At 35.1% G+C, this 25198-nt stretch overlaps 1 protein-coding gene across 1 annotated transcript in view; it reads left to right on the top strand.

Annotated features, from left to right (window-relative positions):
• ADGRV1 (adhesion G protein-coupled receptor V1) overlaps positions 1 to 25198 on the top strand; it is a 471428-nt gene that overhangs the window by 278363 nt on the left and 167867 nt on the right. Inside the window, exon 83 of the mRNA XM_008700836.2 lies at positions 14204 to 14320. Coding sequence (XP_008699058.2) covers positions 14204 to 14320 — 117 coding nt within the window. The remainder of the gene's footprint in view (positions 1 to 14203; positions 14321 to 25198) is intronic.

Here is a 25198-nt window from a genome sequence, read left to right as displayed (position 1 = left end):
TTCATTCTGGGTTATATTTTAAATACACTGGATATTATAAAACCTAGACCCAAAATCTAAATGTACTTCAAGCAGTGTTCACTTTTACCTTGAGAGTGATTGATGCCACAAAAGACCTTTTTAAACTTCAAACAAACAATTTTATTTTCATAGGAATATAATGTAACTCATTTCTTTTTTAATTTAAAAAGATAGGGGATGATTATTTCTCATGGAAGTCAATTTATCAGTTTAAATTATTTAACTGGAAAACAGTTGGAAATTAGTTATCAGTCTTAACACTTATAACACTACAGTGTTGCTGAAACATACTCTTTGGGACCTTCAAATTCCATCAAGAAAAAAGTCCATTCAATTCTAATACTGAGAAAATGGGCCTTTTTAAAAAATTAAAGCACAGTTTTGTTTGCATTAAATTTTAGAATGTTTATTTTTAAAGATGCAATTCTTTTTTTGTTTTGTTTTGTTTTTAAAGATCTTATTTATTTATTTGACAGACAGAGAGACAGCCAGTGAGAGAGGGAACACAGGCAGGGGGAGTGGGAGAGGAAGAAGCAGGCTCCCAGCGGAGGAGCCTGATGCGGGGCTCAATCCCAGGACTCTGAGATCACGCCCTGAGCCAAAGGCAGACACTTAACGATTAAGCCACCCAGGCGCCCCTAAAGATACAATTCTAAAAAAAATGCTGTTCTAAAATTCCTAGGCACTTATAATTAAAAAGGAACATAGCACTGTGATAAAAATGGTAAATAACTGGGACTATATTAATATTTTTAGGCTGCTGCTATTAGTGAATATAAAAGCTATTCATAAGCATTTTTTATTTTGCTAGAAATGTCATCAAAATAGTCAGTCGTAGTTTTGCTGTCGGTTAAAAATCATATGTCAACTATACTTAAGTCAAAACTTGTTTTTAAAATCAGATGACTTCATGATCCCAGGGTCCTGGGATTGAGCTCTGAGTTGGACTCCCTGCTCAGCAGGGAGCCTGCTTCTCCCTCTCCCTCTGTCTCTCTCCTGCCCTGCTCATGTTCTCTCTCTCACGTTCTCTCTCTCCCTCTCTCTCAAATAAATAAATAAAACCTTACAAAAATAAAAATAAATCAGATGACTTCAGTTCAATTCAATAGATACATTTTAATCCAAGCCTTGTATATATGCTGAAGATAAAAAGCAAAATAGTACAAGGCACTTCTGCCAATGAACTGAATTTTCTCCTATTCCAAAGACAAATTTTTCTTTTTTCTTTTTTTTTCTTTAGTATTCTAAACTAATCACTGTAGTAGGAAGAGAGGAAAATTGAACCCCCAATGAGCGAGAAGATGGCAGGAGAGGAGCCAAGTGTCAGCCGTGCCTTTTAATTCCCATCTTCCCAACCAAGAAGAGGGCTTTGGTCAAGAGCACGGGTGTAGAAAAGAGAGGGAACGTGGCTTTCCCTGTCCCTGGGAATCTGTAGAGTCTCTCTGCACTTAGGTCATGAGCACAGGTGTAGGAAAGAGAGGGGACGTGGCTTTCCCTGTCACTGGGAAACTGTAGAGGCTCTCTGCATAGTAGGGTACCCTTGCACATAAGGGTGGACTTATGGTTTAGAGTCTCACCCATGTATTTTGAGATGACTTTGAATGATAAGTCAGAAGGAAGCTGAAAAATCATTGTATTTTAGAGCAGTATAGTAAGGTGCATTAGCTTTCACCCAGCCCTACCCTCTGATTTTAAAATGGATTGTGCTCCATTGACTATTTGGAAGTGACTCCACAGAGTACATGGTGCTCTGATGTGAAGTTTCTTGGACTAAGAAGAGATGCTTTTATTCCTGTTTGATTAATCATTTAAAGAATAATACATTGTTAACACAAACTTTCTACAATGGTTGGTCCACGATTCCTATCAGCATCTTAACAATCGAATGTTTCTACATGAATGTTGGAGAATATATTCATAGAAGGGTGGTAGTCACTTCAGTGGAAAATGTAGCGTATTGCTGAGTACTGAGGTAATTACACCATACTGTTCTCTGTGGAGGAGTAGTCCAGGTGAGAGATCATCGTGGAAAGGGAGGAGGGATTGACATATTCAAGAAGTATTTAAAAGCATAGCTGATAGAATTTGAGAACTAATTGCACACGATGAAAAAGAAAAGAAGTCAAGGGCTTGAGTAACTGGATAGGTTACTGAACACAGAACACTGGAAGTACTTTCAGTGGAGAGGAGCAAATTTCCATGTAGAGTCTTGTAGGAAATGGTTTTACCTGAGTATGTATCTCTGATTAATTCACATAATCGTGATCAATCTTGTTTAAGTTTGAAATTTAATACCATCTGATCATTACTTATCTCAAATAGAGCCTAGTAACAAATTTTATTGTTGCTACTATTTACTCATAAAAATGAGCATTTTGCTTAAGTTAATGTAATTTGTTTTATTAGAAACCACGGTTGTAATTGACACATAACTATAAAAAAATAACTTTTAATGGTACAAGCAGTAAAATGAAGTAGTCTACAATTCAAATTTAGTTTCTAAATCACAGATCTGTAAACTTTTCCAGATGAGTTGTTATCCTGCAAGTAATAAATTCAAAATATTTATTTAAACTAAGTAATAAATAATATTTATAAATATATTGTTCATAAGTAATAAATTATTAATTTAAATAATAAGTGGTATTTCTTTAAATTCAGTAATTAATATTCAACAAATATTTATTAGACTCTCACTAGATCTTAGCCGATGTACTGTTAGGCATACCTCAGTACAAAAGACATGAGCCCTGCCCTTTGCAACAACATGGATGGATCTGAGTGACTCAGAGAAAGACAAACACCATATGATTTCACTTTTTTGTGGAATTTAAGAAACAAAATAAATGAACAAAAGAAAAAAAAAAGACACAAAAAGGACAACTGCTGGTTGCCAGAGGGGAAATGGGTGGGGGAATGGGTGAAATAGGTGATGGGGATTAAGGAGTACATTTATCGTGGTGAGCACTGAGTATTGTATAAAATTGTTGAATCGTTATATTGTGCACCTAATATATACCTTTGGCTCCAGTCATGAACCCAGAGTCCTGGCATCGAGCCTTGCATTGGGCTCCCTGCTCAGTGGGGAGTCTGCTTCTCCCTCTCCTCTGTCTGCCGCTCCTCCTGCTTGTGCGCTCTCTCTGCCTCATATAATTAATTAATTAATTAATTAATTAATGTCTTTAAAAAAATAAACCAAAAATTTAGCCATTTGACTTAATTTGAAGTAAAAATATGAATCAAAACTAATTGACCGTGAAAATAATGTGTGCCTTTTTTGTCATTATTGTAATTTTGTGGCATAATTCTAAAAGGAGAAATTGTACAAAGAATTACGTAACAGAGAACGAGTGTGGTAATGGCTCTGGGAAATTTTCATTTTTTATTCCGTAAAAACCTAAATGACAGATTAAAGCTTTTTTCTTTAAAGGCCTTTAGAGGGACGCCTGGGTGTCTCAGTTGGTTAAGCATCTGCCTTCAGCTCAGGTCATGATCCCAGTGTCCTGGGATCAAGTCCCGCATTGGGCTCCTTGCTCAATGGGGAGCCTGCTTCTCCCTCTGCCTGCTGCATGTGCTCTCTCTCCCTACTTGTTCACTCTCTCACACAGACAAATAAATAAATAAAATCTAAAAAATAAAATGGTTTATAAGCCTCTAGAAATGTGTTTGGTTTGTCTAATTGTGAATCAAGTTTCTGCTGTGCTCATTTAATTTTAGCTATGTCAGTGCCCTGATCAAATAATTATCAATAATAATTAAAAGTACTTCTTATATTTAAACAAATATTGAAGTAACTAAATGTTAAGGTGAAGTTGATTTTTAACGATAATGGAATATTTTAGATATCCATGTATTGTGTAAAACCTTAAGGAAAATATAGGACTTCTTTTCTCTCTCTTTTTTTTTTTTTTTGACTTTTATTAAGCTTCAGTTTCCTCCTCTATAAAATGGAGGCAGTGATCTCTAAATTGCTTGGGTTATTTAGGGATAAGATGAAATAATGTCTTGTAGGGTATTTAGTATAGTACCTGGCACATAACAACCATTCATTAAATGGTAATTATTATTGTTATTATTACTGATATAAATAAGTTAGTGCTTTTTTGGATCTATCCCAGATGAAAAAGACTGGTCTTGGTGGTAATGCATGACTCATAAAGATCTCTTTCTCAGAAAGAAAATTATTTTTTAAAGAAAAGAGAAGAAATAAAAACAATAAAATACCTCTAAAAAATTCTAAAATGGAGGCTGGTTTGGGTGTTTGTTTTGTTTTGTTTTGCTTGTTTTTTGGCAAATTCTACCATTGTTTCTTGCAGAATGGCCTTTTAAAAATGTCTTTATCTGTGAGGGAAGATATCCCAAGCAGTTTACTTTAGCAAAAATGAGCTATGATGAAAATTGTGATGGGTATAAGGCTTGGCTTTTTTTCGTGATAATTGCCAACATTTGATTGACTGACTTAAGTCATATAGTAAAACAAATAACTTACTGACTACGTGCATATACAGACTAAGTGGGCACTCCCAATCTCCATCTGCTTCCGACTCTGAGTAATAGCTACTGACTTACTCAAAGCTATGTGTTTGTGTATTTTAATTATTAGACGTGATAAGAAAACACCATGCTTCATGTTCTGCCAGTCCTGTTATTTACAGCAGCAGTCACAAGGATATACTAAAGACAGGGCATACACACAACGTGCCATTAGAAAACTGTAAATGTTGATTGATTTTGGTGCTGTATTTTCACTATGGCAACTATAAAACAGTAATAATTATAAAAACCTGTTCAGACCGGTTTCTGACATTCAGGAGTTGCCAGAAACTATTGCATTGCATAAAACCCCTCCCTGACACACCTAAGACATTCAGAGGCATATTTAATTTTGTATTCAAGGGTCTTTGATTCCATACGTTTTATATAACAAAGTAAGTATAAAATGTAGAAAGTTGGGATTTGTGTGAGAAGGGAGGGAGTGGGGGAGAAAAAGGAGAGAAAGCTAGCTGTGAATGTGAGCATAATAGATTTTATGTCCTGTGACATGAAGCCCATAGGAGGGGCATCCAAAATATTTAGTGTTCTAGTCAATGTGGAAAAAAAGGAATAGCTGTGTGAAATCAGTGAAAATAGTTATAATGTTAAGTATAATGTTTTTAGTAATAGTGAAAATTCAGACTTGGTAGTGACAGAATATTTCTAATATTTAAACATTCCCTTAAAAAGGCTGTGGATTTATTAATTAGGAATTTAAAGACCTCTCTTTCAATAATTGATAGAAAATTTTAAAAAGAACAGAAAAGCTATAACAACATATATTTGGGGGGGTGTGTTTTTTTTAGAATATAGAATATTTTAAAATAATTATCATCCAACCAGACCTATTGACATTTATAAAACACTCAAACTAACAGTAGTAGAATACATGTTTTTATCAAGTACACACAGAACATAGACAGGTAAATTCAAAATGATTAAAGTCATAAAGAGTATGTCCTCTGACCACAGTGGAATTAATTTAGAAATCAGTGGAAGGATCACTGGAATATCCTCAAATATTTGGAAACTAGCTAGCACACTTATAAATAATCCCTAGGTCAGAAAAGAAATCAGTAGGGAAATTTCAAAGTATTTTGAACTGAATGAAAATTAAACAATATATCATAATTTGAGGGATCCTGATAAAGCAATATTAGGAGAAAGTTTATAGAACTAAATGCCTATATTAGAAAAAGAAGTAAGGTTTCAGAAGCATGACCACATAAAAACAGTTCTTTAAATTAAAAATACATAGAAGAAATAAATAACAAAGAACAGAGCAGAAATCACTGAAATAGAAAACAGTAAAACAATAGAGAAAATCAGTGAAACCAAGAGCCAGATGATCAAGAAAAAAAAAAAAAGCGGAGATCTGAATCACCAATAGAAATTAAAGAAGGAAGAGAAATGGCATCACTACAGACTCTAAAGATCTTAAAAGGAGAATAAGGGAATATTAGATATAACTTTATACCAACAGATTTTCTAATTTTGGTTAAATAGACAAATTCCTTAAAAAGACACAAAATAGCAAAACTCATTCAGGGAGAATTAGGTTATCAGAATAGTTCTATATATATTAAAGAAATTGAATTTATATTTAAAAATTTTGCCACTAAGAAAACTGTAGTCCTAACATGGGTTTTATTGATGAATTTTATCAAACATTTAAGGAAGAAGAAATGTGAATTCTATACAAATTCTTCCAGAAAATTGAAAAAGAGGAAATATTTCCCAACTCACTGATACCAAAATGAGACAAAGACATTACAAGAAAACTACCAACCAGTGTTCCTCATGAGTGTTGATGCATATATTCTTAATAAGTAGTTTTAGCAAATGGGAAGGACAATACATCACAACAAAGTGATAACTATCCCAGTAATGCAGAGTTGGTTTAATATTCAAATATCAATCAAATTAATGCATCATATTAGCAAACAAAACAGAAATAAAATTTTTTTGTAACCTCAATAAAGAAATAGCATTTGCCAAAATTCAACATCCATTCCTGGTAAAAATTCCCAACTAAGTAGGAATAGAGGGGAAATTTCTCAACTTGATAAAGGCCTCTACAAAAAAATAATTATATAACTAGCCTCATACTTGTATTAAATTGCCATAGTGGCCATAACAAAATATCACAGGCTGGATGGCTTAAATAAGACATTTATTTTCTCAGAGTTCTAAAAGCTAGAAGTCTGAGATCTAGGTGGTGAGAGGGTGGATTTTGTACTGAGTCCTCTCTCCTTTCTGTACAGATGTCGGTCTTCTCCCTTTATATACACCTGGTTTTTCTTCTGTACATGTGCTAGTGTGTATCCAAAATTTCCTCTTCTTATAAGGAAACCAGTCGTATTGGATAATGGCCCACCATTTTAATTTAATTACCTCTTTAGTGGCCTTATTTTCATATACAGTTATGTTCTGAGTAACTGGAGGTTAGGCCGTCAATGTATGAATTTGGGGGAACACAATTCAGCCCATAGAAATACTTAATGGTGAAAAACCCAATGTTTTTATCCTAACATCAGAAACAGAACAAGGGTGTTTATTTTTGCCACCTCTTTTCAGTATTGTGTGTGTGTGCATACTTATATCTATATTTTTGTCTATTGCCAACAAGTACAATTAGGCAAGAAAAAGAAATTAAGGCCATTCTGATTAGAAAGTAGGTAAAATTCCATTTATGCGGAGATGACATAATCCTCTATGTAGAAAATACAGTGTTTTCTACAAAAGAGCTATTCAAACTGATAAGTATGTTCTGTAAGTTTGCAGGATGGAAGATCAATATACAAAAATCAATTGTATTTCTATACCCTAGCAATGAATATCAGAAATTAAAATTTTATGGAATATCAATTATGATAACGGCAGAAACACAAAATACTTAGAGATGAGTTTTAAAAAATGTGTGGACCTGTACATGGACAATTACAAAACGCTCCTGAGAGACATTAGAGAAGACCTAAATATGGAGAAAGGTCCCGTGTGTTCACGAGACAGAAGAGCCGATACTGTTAATACGTCAGTTCTCCTCCGATTCAACACACTTCCAATCGAAACCTCAGCAGGCTTTTATTTTCCGTAAAAATCTACTCTCTGGTTCTAAAACTCATATGGAAATGCAGATGACTTGAAATAATCAAAATTACTTTGACAAAGATGAACAAATTAGAGCCTAACACTACCTGTTTTCAAGAATTATAGCTACAGCCATCAAGATGATGTGGTATTGGTGTAAACATAGACAAATTGGTGGAACAGATTGGAGACTCCTGAAGCAGACTCTCACATATATGGGCAAAAATGCAAAGGTAATTCAGTAAAGAAAGGACAGTCTTTCAAAGAAAAAAAAAATTTAGACTGGAAAATTGGATATCCACATGCAAAACAAAAAGCTTTGGACCATCATAGTCAAAATAATTCAAAATTGATCAAAGACCTAATTTTAAAACCTAGAACTATAAAACTTCTAGAAAAATATATGGGAAAACCTACATGAATTTGCTCTAGGCAAAGTTTTCTTATATGACATCAGAAGTATAATCTATAAAAGGTCCAAAAAAGTATGATTCAGTCCATAATTGGACATCTCCAAAGTTAAAAGCTTTGTTCTTCCAATGACACTGTTAAGAGAATTTTTGAAAATAAGCCGCAGAGTAGAAGGAAATATTTGCAAATCAAATATCTGATGAAGACTTGTATCACGAATATAAAAAGAACTCATAAAACTCAATAGTAAGAAAACAACCCAATTTTAAAAGTAGGCAAAAGAGCTAAACAGGCATTTCTTCAAAGAAGAGATATGGATTGCAGTTAGGCACATTAAAAAATTACCAAGGTCATTACTGATTGGGAAAAAGCAAATTTAAACCACAATGACGAACTACACGTAACCTATTATGTAAGAAAAGCAAAAAAATTTTTTTTGACTAACCAGAACAAGTTTAATGAGAATGTGAAGCAGCTGGGCACTAATACATTACTGGTGAGAGTGGGAAATGTTACAAGCACTTTGGAAAATTATGTATCAAATTTTAAGAATATGAAATGCACACTTGTCATATGATCCAGCTATTTCCTTTGTAGATATTTATCCAAGATAAATAGAAAGCATATGTCCATACAAAGACTTGTACATTCATAGCTGCTTTATTTGTAAAAAACAAAAACTGGAAACAACCCAAATATCCATCAATAGGTGAAAGAATACATAATTAAAATACTACTAGAGAGGTACTATGAAGGTAATGAGGAAACGTTTGGGAAGGATGTATATGTTAATTACCTTGATTGTGATAATGGTTTCACGGATGTATATGTGTCAAAACTTGTTAAATCATACACACTTTAAACATGTATCATTTGTTGTCTGTCAATCATACTTCAATAAAGCTGTTTTTAAAAAATGATATGCTCAAATCCATGATAGGATCTGTACAGGATAATGAATACTTGCTATGTTTTCTTTTTTAAAAAATGTATTTCAAGATAATTATAATAGAGAATAAGATCAAATTGTTGCCTTTAAGGAGTTGACAGTTTTCTGAGAGATTAAGGCTGATTTTATCTAAGAATTGAGAGAATTGAGCTTTATAGGAAAACCAACCCTTATGTTAATAGAATCCTATTTTAAAAATTCAGAGAAGGAAAAGTTTGTTTGTGGTTGAAAGAAATAGCCACATATTCATGATAGAGTTGACATTTCAACCATGCCTTGAAAAATAGACATGATTTCAGCAGATGAAGATGAGAAATAGAAGTTCTAAGTAGGAGGGAGAGGAAGAACAAAGGCAAAGAGTTGAGAGATGATGGAACATATTTTGCGAATAGCTATCAATACAGTTAGAGTAGAATGTTTGGAAAGGTCTTGTGGAAGATAAGTTTAGGAAGAGAAGTGGGGCAGATGGGACTTATAGTCCAAACCAAGATATTTCTGTTTCCTCTTTAAATATTTCTTTGACTCCCACAGGCGGAACTAATCAGTCGTGACTGTGTTTCCCTGGTATTTGACTCCATACCCCACAATGACACCCGTCACATTGTATTGCATCTTGTGTGTGGCTTTACCGCAGGCACTCTCCTATTAGAAAGGACATTTGGCTCATTATAAATGCTCAATAACAAGTGCTCTCCCACTTTAAAAAATGGAAAAGTCTAGGAGCTTATCATGATCTCAGTAGGCAGGTGGAATTTAAACTGGTCTTGGAAAAACCGAGTAGGTTTTGGATGATATGGAGAGTAGAGAGAAGAGCATCTCATAAAGCGGAGTGAAAATGTCCATAGTAAATGGGGAGGGGTATATAAGGAATACTGAGAATTGATGCTTACAGGAAAACCAGTTTTTATTATTAGTTATTATTTAGCCTAGGCAAACAAAGACACATGCTCTATATTTCACGTGGAAACAATACATGGATACAGTAGAGCTCTCATCAACCAGAAGAAGCAAAGAATTTTAGAAGTTACTAACAGAATATCTCAGATACTGTCTTTGGAGAAATATATTTATTTTTCTTTTCTCTTTAGTTAAGATATATATGTTACATAAATATAGAATTAAGAATAGTATTAAATTTGCTATTGGCATTGTATTCTATTGTCATTATGAACCCGTGGTGGGTTATGAACCATTGGTTAAAAAGGATTGAGAGGGGTGACCTGAGTGGCTCAGTCAGTTAAGTGTCCAACTCTTGATTTTGGCTCAGGTCATGATCTCAGGGTCATAAAATGGAGCCCCGTGTCAGGCTCTGTGCCCAGCACGGAGGCTGCTTGAGATTCTCTCTCTCAATCTCTCTCCCTCCCCCCCTTCTAAAATAAATAAATATATAAACAAAGTCTTTAAAAACAAAAGGGTTGAGAAAGAGTGAACTAGAATTTCAGCACTTTGAGGTGGGACTCGTGCTGGATTTAGCTCTGTAGGCTGTAGCATGGTTCTCCAACGAACACTATAAAATCAGAACGCCAAGATTTGAATCCCACTTTACCTTTAGCCCATGTTAAATGACCTCTAAAAAGTTAATTCCCATATCAGATCCTCTTTCATCATTTATTAAGTTGGTATAAAAACAGTAATGACTTCAGATCATCAATATGTGAGTTGCTCAGGAAAACAAGGGAAGACATGGCGCACCTTGCTGCCTTGCCACCATGTTGTCCATTCCACATAGGCAGCATAATGCCTCGGAGGTAGTAAGTACTCACTTATACACTGAATGAAGCAATACATGAGTGACTGAGAACCTTTGAAAAAAATTTTTTTTCCTGTTATGGTATTTAATGCATCCAGAGAACTGACTGTGAAAATAATCTTTTTCCTGGTCATCTCTGTATGTTTGAGTAAAAGAACAATGGTAAAAGTTCATTTCTTCTTACATTATGTGCCTTAAAGATTTGTGTGCTGAATATGCTAGGAGATGGCATTTTATCTTACTTTACCATTTAATTTGTATTTTAATTCAATTTAATTTAATTTTATATAAGCCTGGTTACATGTAATAGCCGGTTCTCCCAAGTATCTTAGCTCCTCCCTGTTTAGCAGTGTGCATTGTGACAGGTCAGCCTTCTCTTGTTGACTAATCTCCTCCCATACAGATGAAAGTATCTCTCGTAATTTAAAGCAAAAGTAGATTTGTAACTAGTATTTTTATGACAGAACAGGAGAGTAAAACGTAGGAAAATATGAAGAAGTCCTACCTTAAGAAGAGACTTTTGGGTGTTAAAACTGTATTCTGAAAGTAAATGCGGTTTAAACAATAACCTGTACTAATTTGTTTCAAAGAAAAGAAATTTTTAAGAGAATAAGAATTACTCAAATTAGCATACCATTTATAAATAATCTCATAGAATGCTTAAAACAAAGCATATTCAATTACAATTTGGATTACACCATTGTTTTACATAGCAAACTGTTCAAGTTGATTAGAACAAAACTACCAAATAAACTTCAACACAATCCATATTATAGAATATGAATTACAGAGGCTCAAATTTATTTTAGTAACGCTTATAAAATCTTTATGGAAATAGATGCCACTTTGTAAAAAGAAGGAATATAAAATGTTAAAATTCTTCCTTCCTCCCTCCCCTTTTCCCTCCTGCCCCCTCCCTCCCCCTCCCTCCCTGTCTCCCTCCTTCCTTCCTTCCTCTCTCCCTCCCTTCCTCCCTCTCTCCCTCCCTCCCTCCTTCTTTCCTTCCTTCCTTCCTTCCTTCCTTCCTTCCTTCCTTCCTTCCTTCCTTCCTTCTCTCTCTCTCTCTTTTCCTCTTTCTTTTCTTTCCTCTCCTTTCCGCTCCTTTCCTTTCTTTTCTTTCTTTCGCTGAATCTCAGTCTTCGTGTCCAGCAGCTTTTAAGGCAGTTTTGGTGCTTGATGTTCACTGTTAGTGTTTTGGTGAAAGTGTTCAATGAATATATTTGTGAAATCTGGAAAGATTAAATTTATGATCTATAATATTTTACAATTCAGAAGTTAGAAGATAAAATCTACGAAAATCTAAACATGTTTTCAAAATAAGCTCTAATAATTGGAAAGCTATTTGTGATATGTTCTGGAAAGGCAAATTTGTTGACTTCTTTTTTTCGGGGAACTCTTTTGTACCAGACTGTTAGGAAATAATGAGACATAAATTTCTAGCATCTGCTCTTTTTTTTTTTTTTTAATGTGTGTTACAAATGCTCCAAATCCAGGACTAAATAAACAAAAATTTGAGTCAGGAATTCTTCTCATTTAAAAAATAATCCTGGAATCGTGGGGTAGAAAGGGACGTTAGAATTTATCTTTTCCATCTTCTTCCTACTACTGATGAAGAAATTAGTCCCAGAAGGGTAAACTGAGTTTAGTGTCTATAGCTTAAGAAAAAGGGGCTTTTTTTTCCTTCTATACTTGGTACGGGAAGTACTCAATAAATAATTTCCAAGAGGGAAGAGTCACTTCAGCACGGCATGAGATTTACATATTACTGTAAATTTGTTAATTAGCATTTCGGTAGTCCTTTAATTGACAAAGTAGGCTGGTTACAGTGAGTCTTGCTCTGCAAAGTGGAGATGTTGGGACCATGTAAGGCCTCACTCCAGGACCTGACAAATTCACCCCCATGATGCCACCATAGGACCACCAGTGGGCAGAAATTTTCAGGGAGATTTAATGGACACAACTTTTAGGACAAAAGGATTGGGGAGGCACGTATTTCATTTGAAAATAAAAGCAGTACTTTGTCCCATTGTTCTAATATGGTTTTGAACACATTATTTATTTTTAAAAATTCAAACAGATTTAAAAGTATTTATGTTTACTTCTTAGAAGTTGGGTTTTGAGTCAGCTAGTTTTCTCCTTGTAACACCCATCTGTCTTGTTGGAATCAATCATTCCTTCTTTAAACAACCATTTATTGAACATTTGTATATTCCAGACATAGTGGTAACTTATTAAAATGTAAAGTCAAAAAGACTTGGTCACTGTCCTAAAAAGGGAGGTTATTCCTTGAGAAGTTATGGTATACTATCATTGCTCCAAATTTTCCCTTGCCATCTGCACTTGTCATTACAAAATTTAACACAGTAATCATATATTGTAGAAAATACAAAATGATAGAACCCACGAGAGTGTTTCACTTCATTTATTTATTCACTTATTCAACAAGTATTTATTGAATATCTACTGTGTGCCAGACACTGGGCTGTGTGAGTGGGATACATCAGTGACTAAAACATTCAATGATCCTGCCTTCATAAGGATGACATTCTAGGAAATGAGATGAAAAATAATAAAGAAACATAGTAAATAAACAAATTACAGAGCATGTTAGAAGGTGATAAGTGTTTAAAAAATAAATAAAGAGATAAGGGTAGGGATATCACATATGTGGGAAGGAGAAAAGAAAAGAAGGTATAATTTTAAACAGTGTGGTCAGGAAAGGCCTCATTGTGAAGCTCTCTCTTGACCAAAGCCTTGGGGGCAGTTGAAATAAAAATCCAAAGAGTAAGGTAATCCCAGGATTTGAAATTTTAAATTGAAGTCTGTTTTGTTACATATGTTACTTCACAATAAGAAGATGCAGATGATGGTAAAATCAGAGTTTTTGCTTTTCTTTCTTTTCCCTCTTACTGTCTTTGACTTAAATGAATGTCTATTTTCTCTTTTCTACTTAGCCAAAATAAATGTATTTCATGGGATTCTTGTCCATTCACGATAAGAACAGGGTTTACTTTGAAAATCACCTCTTGACAGCCCAGAGCAATATGTAGCATAATTTCATGTTATTCATTGTTTCCTAGAAATGTAAAAATTCAGAAAAGGCACAGCAATAATGAGTACAGCCGGTGCTGTTGTGGTAGTGATGTAACGGGACGTATGGTTGCTACACTTCAGTGAACACAGCCTGATGTATAAACTTGTCAAATCACTAAGTTGTACACCTGAAACTAATGTAACTTTGTGTCAACTATCTTCAAATAAATAAATGGAATAAATATAAAAATCTATTGCCATTTTTAGAATGACTGTCATCTCAGTTTGAGCAACAGATCAACTTGTTTTCCCTTTGAGTCATTGAATCCTAGATCCTAATGAGAAGACAGTTTGTTTTCTTAATATTCTTGATGAATTTTAACATGATTTAAAAATACAGGTATTGTTTCTTACAGGTTGTGTTTCTGGTGTCTGCATATGCAAGTCCCCAACTCACAGATGAGAGCTGTTCAGCCGTGGCTGCTGTCACACATTATCTGTATCTTTGCCAGTTTAGCTGGATGCTCATTCAGGTTGGTACCTCATTCCCTCCTCCCACCCACTTCTACTCTCCAGTAAACCTGCGTGGTATGTTCTTCCTATCTGCTTTTCTTTATGCTGAAATGGAAATGATTCCATATATCCATTACCACATTCCCAGGAGGTCAATGGAAAGAAACCTTTATAAGCTGTACAACATTAGAAAGTATAGTGAATTTGGGGAAATGAGAAGAAACATAGTAGGGGAGAAGTTAGGGTGTGGTAGATGAGGCTTGTGATGTGGGACCTGTAAAGCACAGTAAGAAATTTGAACTTTTTTCTAGGGGAGGTCATAGAATTAAACAACTGACATGGTAACATTTGTATTTTAGAAATATCTCCCTGTTTGTAGTGAATTGGTGACAGAAGAGTTGAGATGGGCGCTAATTATGTACTGTTAGCTTGATCCAGGTGAGAGAACAAGGCAGTGTGAACCTGGGAGTGATGGAAGGAGCCAGGGGAATAGGACAACTTTTGAGATTTTTTTCTTTCCTTCCTTCCTTCTTTCTTTCTTTCTTTCTTTCTCTTTCCTTCCTTCCTTCCTTCCTTCCTTCCTTCCTTCCTTCCTTCCTTCCTTCCCCTTCCTTCCTTTCTTACTTTCTTTCCCCTTCCTCCCTCCCTTTCTTTCTTTTCTTTTCTTTTCTTTTCTTTTCTTTTCTTTTCTTTTCCTTCCTTCCTTCCTTCCTTCCTTCCTTCCTTCCTCCCTTCCTCCCTTCCTCCCTTCCTCCCTTCCTCCCTTTCCTTTCCTTTCCTTTCCTTTCCTAACAATAGAATGTAGATATTGGTTAAAAAGAATGCAGAAGGTGGATGGAAAGATGTTTCCCAAGCTTCTGGTGTGAGTGGCTGGATGGATGTTGGTGTCTTGAACTGAAATAATGATCCCTGGAAATTGCAGGAAGGTTGATGAGAATTTTAAGACATACAGAATGTGGAGTTTCTCCAGTGGGGACTTTGAGAGAAGTGGGATACACAGGACGAAATAAATCTCAGAACAGAGGCCCATGCTATATAAATACTTTAGAAAATTGTTGACTTATAGTTAGAAAATGAATCTGTTGCTTTGGAAGAGATTGCTTTGGGAGAAAGTACAGGGTGAGACCCGAAGAGTCCTATTGTGTACTCTTCTGAGGAACTAGTAAATGTTGGGGAGAGACTTGAACTCTTCCTTTTCTGACTAAAATCCCAAATTCCCTTTATTGTCCTACACTGATTTGCTTGATAAAGAGGCAAATATGAAAGTTGGATCCAATTCAGTAGTACTAATGTCATCAATTAAATGGCTTTGGTAATGCTTTCTACATAATAATATTGTTAAATCTTTTGTCTGATAGAAATAGTTTCATATGTTGTTGTTTTTTTTTTAGTATGCTTGTGAACTATTATGTGTAAACAGATGCATTCAGTCATTTGCGTATTCTTTTTTCTTGAATGAAAGGGTGTGGGGCTTCCACTGTAGAGCAATAATGAAAGCATGTGAGAATATCATACAGTCTCATGGAAGGGATATTTTCCCAGGTACAATATTAAGTTATAGGGAGAACTGAACTGAATTATTTAGTTAAAAGAACTAGTTGCAATAGCCCTGAATCTGGGTTTGAATTCTGGTTTTGCCACTATCTTTTTAGCCTTAATCAAGTTATTGACTCTTCCCAAGTTTTGTTTCTAAGTCTGCGTATGAGGATAATAATTCCTTCCTCATAGAATTGTTACTCCATAGGTCTTAAGCAGTTCTAATTATGGAAAGTTTATGGTGTTCTCAAAATCCTTCCCAAAATAAAAAAGTAAAGCTAAATCTAAAGCATATAACATAAAACTTAATATTTGCTGAAACTAAAATAATATTTGCTAGGTTCTCCGATTGCAAAATTTTTTAGGAGTTTATCAAAGCTGAACTTTCTGTGTGCACCATGTGTATGTTGTTATTTATCTGCTTAGACTGATGTCCCCAGTGTTGTGTGGAAGGTCTTTGTCCATGTCCCTGACCTACTGAGTTTTTGATGAATGACTTGGATGAAGACACAGGAAACTGTCTTATTGGGTATGCAGATGATATGGAGCTGAAAAGACAGCTAAAACAGCAAGCTGCCCGGGTTAGGGATGCAGGTAGAATCAATAGAGAGAAAGTGCTGTAACAAATTGAAAACTAGAGTGAAACAGACATAATCAGCTGGGGGTTAAGGTAAACAACTTGAAATATTTAATTTAACACAAACTTAGTAGCAATCAAATGTGTGACCAGACTGCTTTAAACAGTAACTACAAAAACAACACAGACCTAGGTTACATTAATAACAGCATAGAGGCAGGTGAGGGCGTATGGTTACATTGTAATCTACAAATGTTCAAGACAAGCTTGGGACCCTGTAACCACTTTCATGGATCATGTTTTACCAGGGGCATTAACCAGCCAATGAGAAGTTGGAAATAGTCCTGTAAGAAACTTTGAGGCAGCTGGAGATAGCTAACCTGCAAAGAACTTAGAGTGTTGTTGATGGCTGTCCACAAACACTGGAAAGTCTGCTCCAGGAAAGAGCGAGCAGACTGCAGGTCTATTTGGAAGAATGGAACAAATGGGTCAAAAATTAGAGAAGTAAATTTTGAATCAATAAAGATATTTGATAGCCAGTAAAACTGTCAAAATTGAAGAGGCTGTTCCTACAAGCAGAAAGCATCCAGTCAGTGAAGTGTATTCAAATGGGGAAATGACCAACTTTCAAAATGTTTTCCTGCTTTGGGAGAGCATTAGATGGTATCTCATACAAGATTTCACCCAACTTAACAGAGACTGATGTTTTCTATATCTCTTTTTTCCAGTCTTAAGTAAATAAAATTGTGGCTGATGAACATTTAGTAACCTAATTAAATTTCTGTATGGCTGATGGTTAGGAAAACTATTTAAAGTACCAGCGAAGTTTAATGTATTTCAGATGGTACACCACACATTTTTCATGGTTTGTGGTGTGACCGCAAGGGAAAAATTCAATAACTTCTGATTCTAGGTAGGTTACTTCTAATGAGTTATTTTGTGGGAAGAGGTTGTCCCTTTTACCAACCTGTGTTTTCCTATTTATAAAATACTGTCTACTAAATCTTTTTTTTTTAAACTAGAATCCATTTTTAAAACATTATGTAAAAGATTAGACTCCTGTTAATCCAATCCTGCTAGTCAATTAAGGTTAAACATTTTTGAAAAAAATTAACATTTTAGTGATTCTACTTCATATTTTTTAAAAGATTTTATTTATGTATTCGACAGAGAGAGGTGAAAGAGATCACGAGCTGGGGGGTAGGGGGTTGCAGAGGAGAGGAAGAAGCGGACTCCCCACTGAGCAGAGAGCCAGATGTGAGGCTTGATCCCAGGACCCCAGGATCACAACCTGAGTCACCCGGGTGCCCCTCTACTTCATATTTTTAATAGTATAGGAGAGAATTTGATAGATGTATGTGTGTATATAGCTTATGACAAAAAGTTAACCATTAACTTTTAATCATTGGGTTTAGCATATCAGAATTACTGTTTATTTTTATCTGCATCATATCTTCAATCTTAGGAAAAAATGCACTTAAATAACTTTATCTTGAACTTTTACTTCTCTATAGTATACTTTTAATACATTATAGTAAAATTAGATTATATTTTAGAGTAGCTAAAGAAAGATTTTATTGGGAAACAAGTTATATAACTTTTCTGAGCCTAGATTTTTATCTGAATAGTCAGATTTGTAATAACAGTACCTGTCTTTGAGGATTGTGGAAAGATGAAATGAATTCGTACATGAAAAGAGCTTGGAATTATGCCTGGCACAGACTGTACACTCCATACATATTTACCCAATATTATTGGCTAAACAAATATGTGTGGCCAATATTTCATAGATTTTGAAACATGTTGAAAACTCTGCTTTTCCAATTTAATTTATACTTTTTTTCCAAAAGAGAATTTACTTGATAATAGTGGGGAGAGACTTAGAGTGAGGCAGACCCCAACTAGCTGTGAAGCTTCAGCAAACTATATAAATAGCCTCCAACCTCTTACTAAAGTATATGCATGGCCCATTGCAGGATCTGTAACTAGTGGCCTTCACTCTGTTTCTTGAGGCCTCCCCCTTTTTTTTGACAGGGAAGTTATACCATGCATGATGGGAATATAGTAACAAATTATTTTGCTTATTTTTTTTTTTTAAGCAAATAGCTCTCAAATTCCCTTTGAGGGCATAGAACTTGACTTATCCTTCTGTTTGCTCATCATGTAAAATCATTCTGTGAAATTACTGAAACAATTTCCCACTTCCTTAAAACAGCAGGTCTTGTCTACTTTGAGAAAGATTGACAGTGAGAATTTAAACTCTTGTAATATGTTTACTCTATTTTCCTAGTTTTTATTGTTCTATTTTCATTTCCTTTTTCTGTTTTGATTTGCTTTCAACTTAGAAATAGCATATACTAATGGTACAAAACATAATCAAACACTGAAGAGAAATATAAAATGAAAAGTACATCTGTTTCTCCCTATTTCACACAGTCTCCACTCTCTGCTTTACCCTCAACCCTACTCCCAAAGGTAAACACTGTTAATGGTTTCCTGTGTCTCTTTCCAGAAATATTCCACAAATATACAAATGTTTATAAGTATATAAAAAGCACATATGTATATGTTCTTATGTGTGTGTCTATACTGTGTGTGTATATATTTACTTATTTATATATAGTGCATATAAGTTTTTGTATATATATACATTTCCCAAGTACAGATATACTTTTTTTCCATTCTATAATATGGTTATTCCATAGTTTATTTTTCTAGTCTCTTATTAATGACATGCTAGTTATTTCCAGTTATTTTTGCTATTATAAACAATGTTGCCTTGAACATCCTTGCATTCTGAATATTTATTTACTTATGGAATATTCTTAGAATAAATTCCTAGAATTTATGTCTTTACTATTAACATTTACATGAAATACACTATGAGATGGACTGCCGGACCATGAGTTAATCCATGAAGGAATAAATCACAAGTAAATTATTTGAGGTATCAGTATATAATATAGGTAAATAGAAACTTAATTTTTCTGTATATTCATCTGGCCCAGTTTATGATCATTTCCTGTCACTAAATTGTATAGCAATTGCTTCAATTATGAACAATCTCCAAACCTTAGATTGCTCTTGCAGTTTGTTGATTTCATGCTTAGGGAAACAGTAGAATGTTTTATTTTGTAACGAAAGCTTACTTGAAGGACATATTTTTTAAATGGTGGAACAAAGTTAGAAATTATTCTACAATTCTACTTGACCATTTATATCTTGTGCCTTAATTTTTCTGTAAGATCAGGCTATGAAGAGGCAAATATACATTTTATTGCTTGGCAGAAAGGCTACTTAGTGCCAGGGCATAGCAACAAGAAGGGAAATGCTAAAACTAGCCATGTTTTTCCTTCATCACTGATTTAATTGGGCAGGCGTGGGGGAGGGTGCAGGATAGGACATCAAAGGCATTAAGGACAACAGACTGGTAATTACCAAGATAAAAATGACATACCCAGGAAATACAGAATTCTCCAGTCCTCAAAAAGCCTTGCAATTTATTTCATGCAAAAATTGCTAAGAAAGAGAGAGGATAACTGGAGTAAGGACATGTGGTAACATTTCTTAGACTCTTCTCTGAAATGAATGACTAAGAACGTATGATAATAACAGAATTAATAGCATCCATGATCTCTGACTAAACTTGATACTATAAATCAATCCAAGGTTTCTGATGACACGATTAATAACCAAATATTAAATAACAGGCTAGATACCAATCTTATCCCACACAGCATAAAAATGTATGGGGTTCAAGCAGCCTATTTTTTAACTTAAAAAAAAAAAGAAAAAGAAAAGTGTTTCATCTTTATATTTTACAAATATACTAATATACATTATATTAGTATATATTATATGAGTAAACTAATGAATTTGTGTTTATGGAGCATATGAAAGCATAATTATGACCTATGATAATTAATTAACAAGGTAAGTCTTCATTTTTCCTATGTGGACATTGGAAAATAATAGCAGTAGTCACTGAAAATGTTACGGTAAAAATAAATAGACATGTCTATGTAAGAATGTAAGTAGGGGCACCCGGGTGACTCAGTTGGTTAAGCGTTTGTCTTCAGCTCCGGTCATGATCTGGGTCAGTCCTGGGATCCAGCTCAGTGGGGTCTGCTTCTCCCTTTACCCCTCCCCCGACTTGTGCTGGTGCACACTCTCTCTGAAATAAATAAAATTAAAAAAAAAAAAAAGAATGTAAGTAAACATGTTTACAAACACACAGTCTTTTAGTTTATTCCAATCTGCATTTGACCTAAATTGTATCTGGGTATTTTGGTTGGTTTGCATCTTAATCAGAATCAGTTTAAATTCTAACAGCTTCAGTTACTGAAGCTACTAGTTTTGGGAAATACACTTCTTCCATCCTCAGCTTTCTCCTGTGTGTAAAGGTAAAAAAAATAAATAAAAATAAAAAATCTATGATGAAAGTTAGGAGAACAGTGGTCTTGATTAAATGAGATATAGTTTAATATGGGGTCTACATTTATTACCCAATTAGTAAATATTGGTTCCATTCTACCTCTCATAAACTATTCCATTTAACATTTTAAAATATGCATCAAATGGGACACATGGGGGCTCAGTCAGTTAAAGGTCCACCTTCGGCTCAGGTCATGATCCCAGGGTCCTGGGATCCAGTCCTGCATGGGGCTCCTTGCCCAGCAGGGAGCCTGCTTCTACCTCTGCCTGCTGCTTCCCCTGCTTGTGCTGTCTCGCTCTTGCTTGCTTGCTCTATCCCTGGCAAATAAATAAATAAAATCTTTAAAAAAATAAAAATAAATTAAATTTTCACCAATTAACTTTGACCCTCTTCACTAGGAGTTCAATCAAATCAATTAAAATGGTTGAGCCTCCCAAAAATCTTTTCTAGCAAGAGAGTATATAACTGAGTAAACTCACTAACTAAACCAAATTATGAAATTGTTGTTAAACGCAACAAAAATTATTAACTCAAATTGTATAAATCTTCATTTGTTTGGTATTTCTCAATAAATAGTTTATGCAAAGCATTTTACTGGGTACTATGAAGTTTACAAAAATTAATCTACCACAAGCCATAGTCATGTTTGAGTGATTTATATTCTGATAAACCTTTATGAATTCTCATTTAGTGTTAGCAAAAAAAATGGAGAGGAAAAGAGAAAGAATAATCTCCATACTTTTATAAAAAAAAATGCATCTCCACTGACATATAAAGTGTGGGGGGGGGAATGAGAGAGGGAAGAAAAGGTCTCGTGCGAATAATATTCTCAGTATTTGTATGAGTCTCTGTGAAAATAAATCTTAATCAGTCTTGGACTTGTGTTTTGTCCCAAGTTCTATAACCAAGCAAAATATGAAAAAAAAACTATGCTTTTCTCTGACTGCATCTGTTTCTTCATCTCTAAATGAGAGTATACACGTGGTCAGATGATCTGTAAGGTCTGTATTACATGGTCTGGGCATCCATACACATTAGTGCTTTTATTTGAGGAATTGTAATTTCTACAGTGATTCAGTCACAAACTATGAGTCAGGAAATTGTTAATAACTTATAGTTTAACCTGTCCCTTTACCAGAGGAAGAAACTGAAACCCAGAGGAACCAAATAATATTGGCCAAAAACATACAGCTTATCCATTTAGAACTATGTCAAAACCTAAATCAAGCCACTAATCACCATGTCTTTTCAAAATTTTTTTAAATCATTATTTGTAGTACTCGTTATTTACCTGGAAGCTTATCTTTTGAGAGTGTGTGTACGTGTGCAAGGTCTCCTTTCCTGTATTTCTACAGATTGCATTTATTCCAGGAAATTTTCACAAATATCATTAAGTAGTTTTCTTTAAATTTGTTAAAATGGAGAGCTCTAGGGTGGCTCCATAGGTTAAGCATCCAACTGTTGGTTTTGGCTCAGGTCATGATCTCTGGGTCCTGGGATCAAGCCCCACTTGGGGCTCCATGCTCAGCCTCTCTCCCTCTGCCTCTGCCCCTCCCCCTACTCGTGCATGTGCTCTCTCACTCTCTCTTTCTCTCTTAAATAAATAAATCAATCTGTAAAAAATAAAATAAATAAATTTGTTTAAATGGGCTTTTAGGTTCTCTCAAGTTACAGTCACCTAGGTAATCTTTTTCATCATTTTCTTAATTTAAATTCAATTAATTGTTAGTTTCAGAAGTAGAGGTCGGTGATTCATCAGTCTTATCTAATACCCAGTGTCGTTTACAGCACATGCGCTCCTTAACGTTCATCACCCAGTTTTCCCATTCCCCCACCCTGTTTCCCTCCTGCAACCCTCAGTTTGTTTCCTATGATTAAGACTCTTTTATGGTTTGTCTCCCTTTCTGATTTTGTCATTTTATTTTTTCCTCTCTTCCCCTATGATCCTCTGTTTTGTTTCTTAAACTCCATGTATAAGTGAGATCATATAATTGTCTTTCTCTGATTGACTTATTTCACTTAGCATTAATACCCTCTAGTTCCATCCATATCATTGCAAATGGCAAGATTTCATTTTTTAATATATTCTATTATATATATATACCACATCTTTTCTTTTAAGGTTTTATTTATTTGAGAGAGAGAGAGAGTGAGAGAGCATGGGGGGGGGCAGAGGGAGAGGGAGAAACAGACTCTCTGCTGAATAGGGAACCAGATGTGGAGCTCGATCCCAAGACCCTAGGATCATGACCTGAGCTGAAGGCAGGTGCTTAAGCAACTGAGCCACCCAGGTGCCCCTATACCACGTCTTCTTTATCCATTCATCTGTCAATGGACATCTGGGCTCTTTCCATAGTTTGGCTATTGTGGACATTGCTGCTATTAACATTGGGGTGCAATGTTAATCAGATCACTACATGTATCTTTGGGGTAAACACCAGTTATGCAATTGCTGGGTCGTAGGGTAACTCTATTTTCAACATTTTGAGGAACCTCCATACTGTTTTCCAGAGTGGCTGCACCAGCTTGCATTCCCACCATAGTGTAAGAGGGTTCCCCTTTCTCCACATCTTCTCCAATATCTGTCATTTCCTGACTTGTTAATTTTAGCCATTCTGACCAACATGAAGTGGTATCTCATTGTGATTTTGATTTTGATTTCCCTGATGCCAAGTGGTGTTGAGCGTTTTTTCATGTGTCTGTTGGCCTTTTGTATGCCTTCTTTGGAGAAATGTCTGTTCATGTCTTCTGCCCATTTCTTGATTGGATTATTCTTTGGATGTTGAGTTTTTTGGGTGTTTTTGTTCTTTGGGAGTTGAATCTTTATAGATTTTGGACACTGGCCCTTTATCTGATAAGACATTTGCCAATATCTTCTCCCATTCTGTCGGTTGTCTTTTGGTTTTGTCGATTGTTTCCTTTGCTGTGCAAAAGCTTTTTCTCTTGATGAAGCCCCAATAGTTCATTTTTGCCTTTGTTTTTCTTGCCTTTGGAGACATGTCTACCAAGAAGTTGCTGCTGCTGAGGTCAAAGAGGTTGCTGCCTGTGTTCTCCTCTAGGATTTTGATGGATTCCTGTCTCACATTTAGGTCTTTCATCCATTGTGAATCTATTTTTATTTATGGTGTAAGGAAATGGTCCAGTTTCATTCTTCTGCATGTGGCTGTCCAATTTCCCAAACACCATTTGTTGAAGAGACTGTCTTTTTTTCCATTGGATATTCTTTCCTGCTTTGTCAAAGATTAGTTGACCATAGAGTTGAGGATCCATTTCTTTGTTCTCAATTCTGTTCCCTTGATCCATGTGTCTGTTTTTGTGCCAGTACCATACTGTCTTGGTGATTATAGCTTTGTAATAGAGCTTGAAATCTGGGATTGTGATGCCGCCAGCTTTGGTTTTCTTTTTCAACATTCCTTTGGCTAATCAGGGTCTTTTCTGGTTCCATACAAATTTTAGGATTATTTGTTCCAGCTCTGTAAGAAAGTTGATGGTATTTTGATAGGATTGCATTGAATGTATAGATTGCTCTAGGTAGCGTAGATGTTTTTACAATATTTATTCTAATCCATGAGCATGGAATGTTTTTCCATTTCTTTGTGTCTTCCTCAGTTTCTTTCATGAGTGTTCTAGAGTTTTCCTGAGTACAGATCCTTTGCCTCTTTTCACCTAGGTAATCTTGAAATGCTGGTAATTGTGATAAGTATGCAAATTCAAATACATCATCCTTCACTGGTGAGCATTGACAGAAATAAGAAGGTGGTAATTCAAATGGACCAGTGTTTAGAAGTGACATTAGAGATGTGACTGTGGTAATATCACCAAGTTTTAGACACTGCAAAGCATTTTATTCAGTTGTCTCTTTTGAAGTGTCTAATTTGGTTACTAAACCTGAAAATAGTTTTGAATCTTTTAGGGCTTGCCTTCAGCCTACATGACATTAATGCTAAGAATGTGTATGCTGTGTGTATGAAGTATAGTCAAGTCAGATTAATGTAGTTGGTTAATTTGGGAGATAGCTTTTTTGGGGGGGGGTTGTTTTATTTTAGAAAGGGATGGAGGAATGGGGTGGGGAGGGGCAGAGAGAACCTTAAGCAGGCTCCACGCCCAGCATGGAACCCAGCACAGGGCTGGATCCCACAACCCTGAGATCACAACCTGAGCTGAAATCAAGAGTCAGATGCTTAACTGACTGAGCCACCCAGGCAACCCAGGGATAATATTTTGGCTAAAAATGTAACATAACTACATATTGATGATGTCTTGAGATGGCCCATAGGACGGTTCTAACAAAATTTTGAAAGCTTAGAGATAGAAATGTAAATAGAAACCTAACTATTAAAATTTTCTTTT

Source organism: Ursus maritimus, unplaced genomic scaffold (assembly GCF_017311325.1).
Source record: "Ursus maritimus isolate PB19 unplaced genomic scaffold, ASM1731132v1 scaffold_5, whole genome shotgun sequence".
Lineage (NCBI taxonomy): Eukaryota > Metazoa > Chordata > Mammalia > Carnivora > Ursidae > Ursus > Ursus maritimus.
This window is presented reverse-complemented; position numbering and strand designations above follow the sequence as displayed.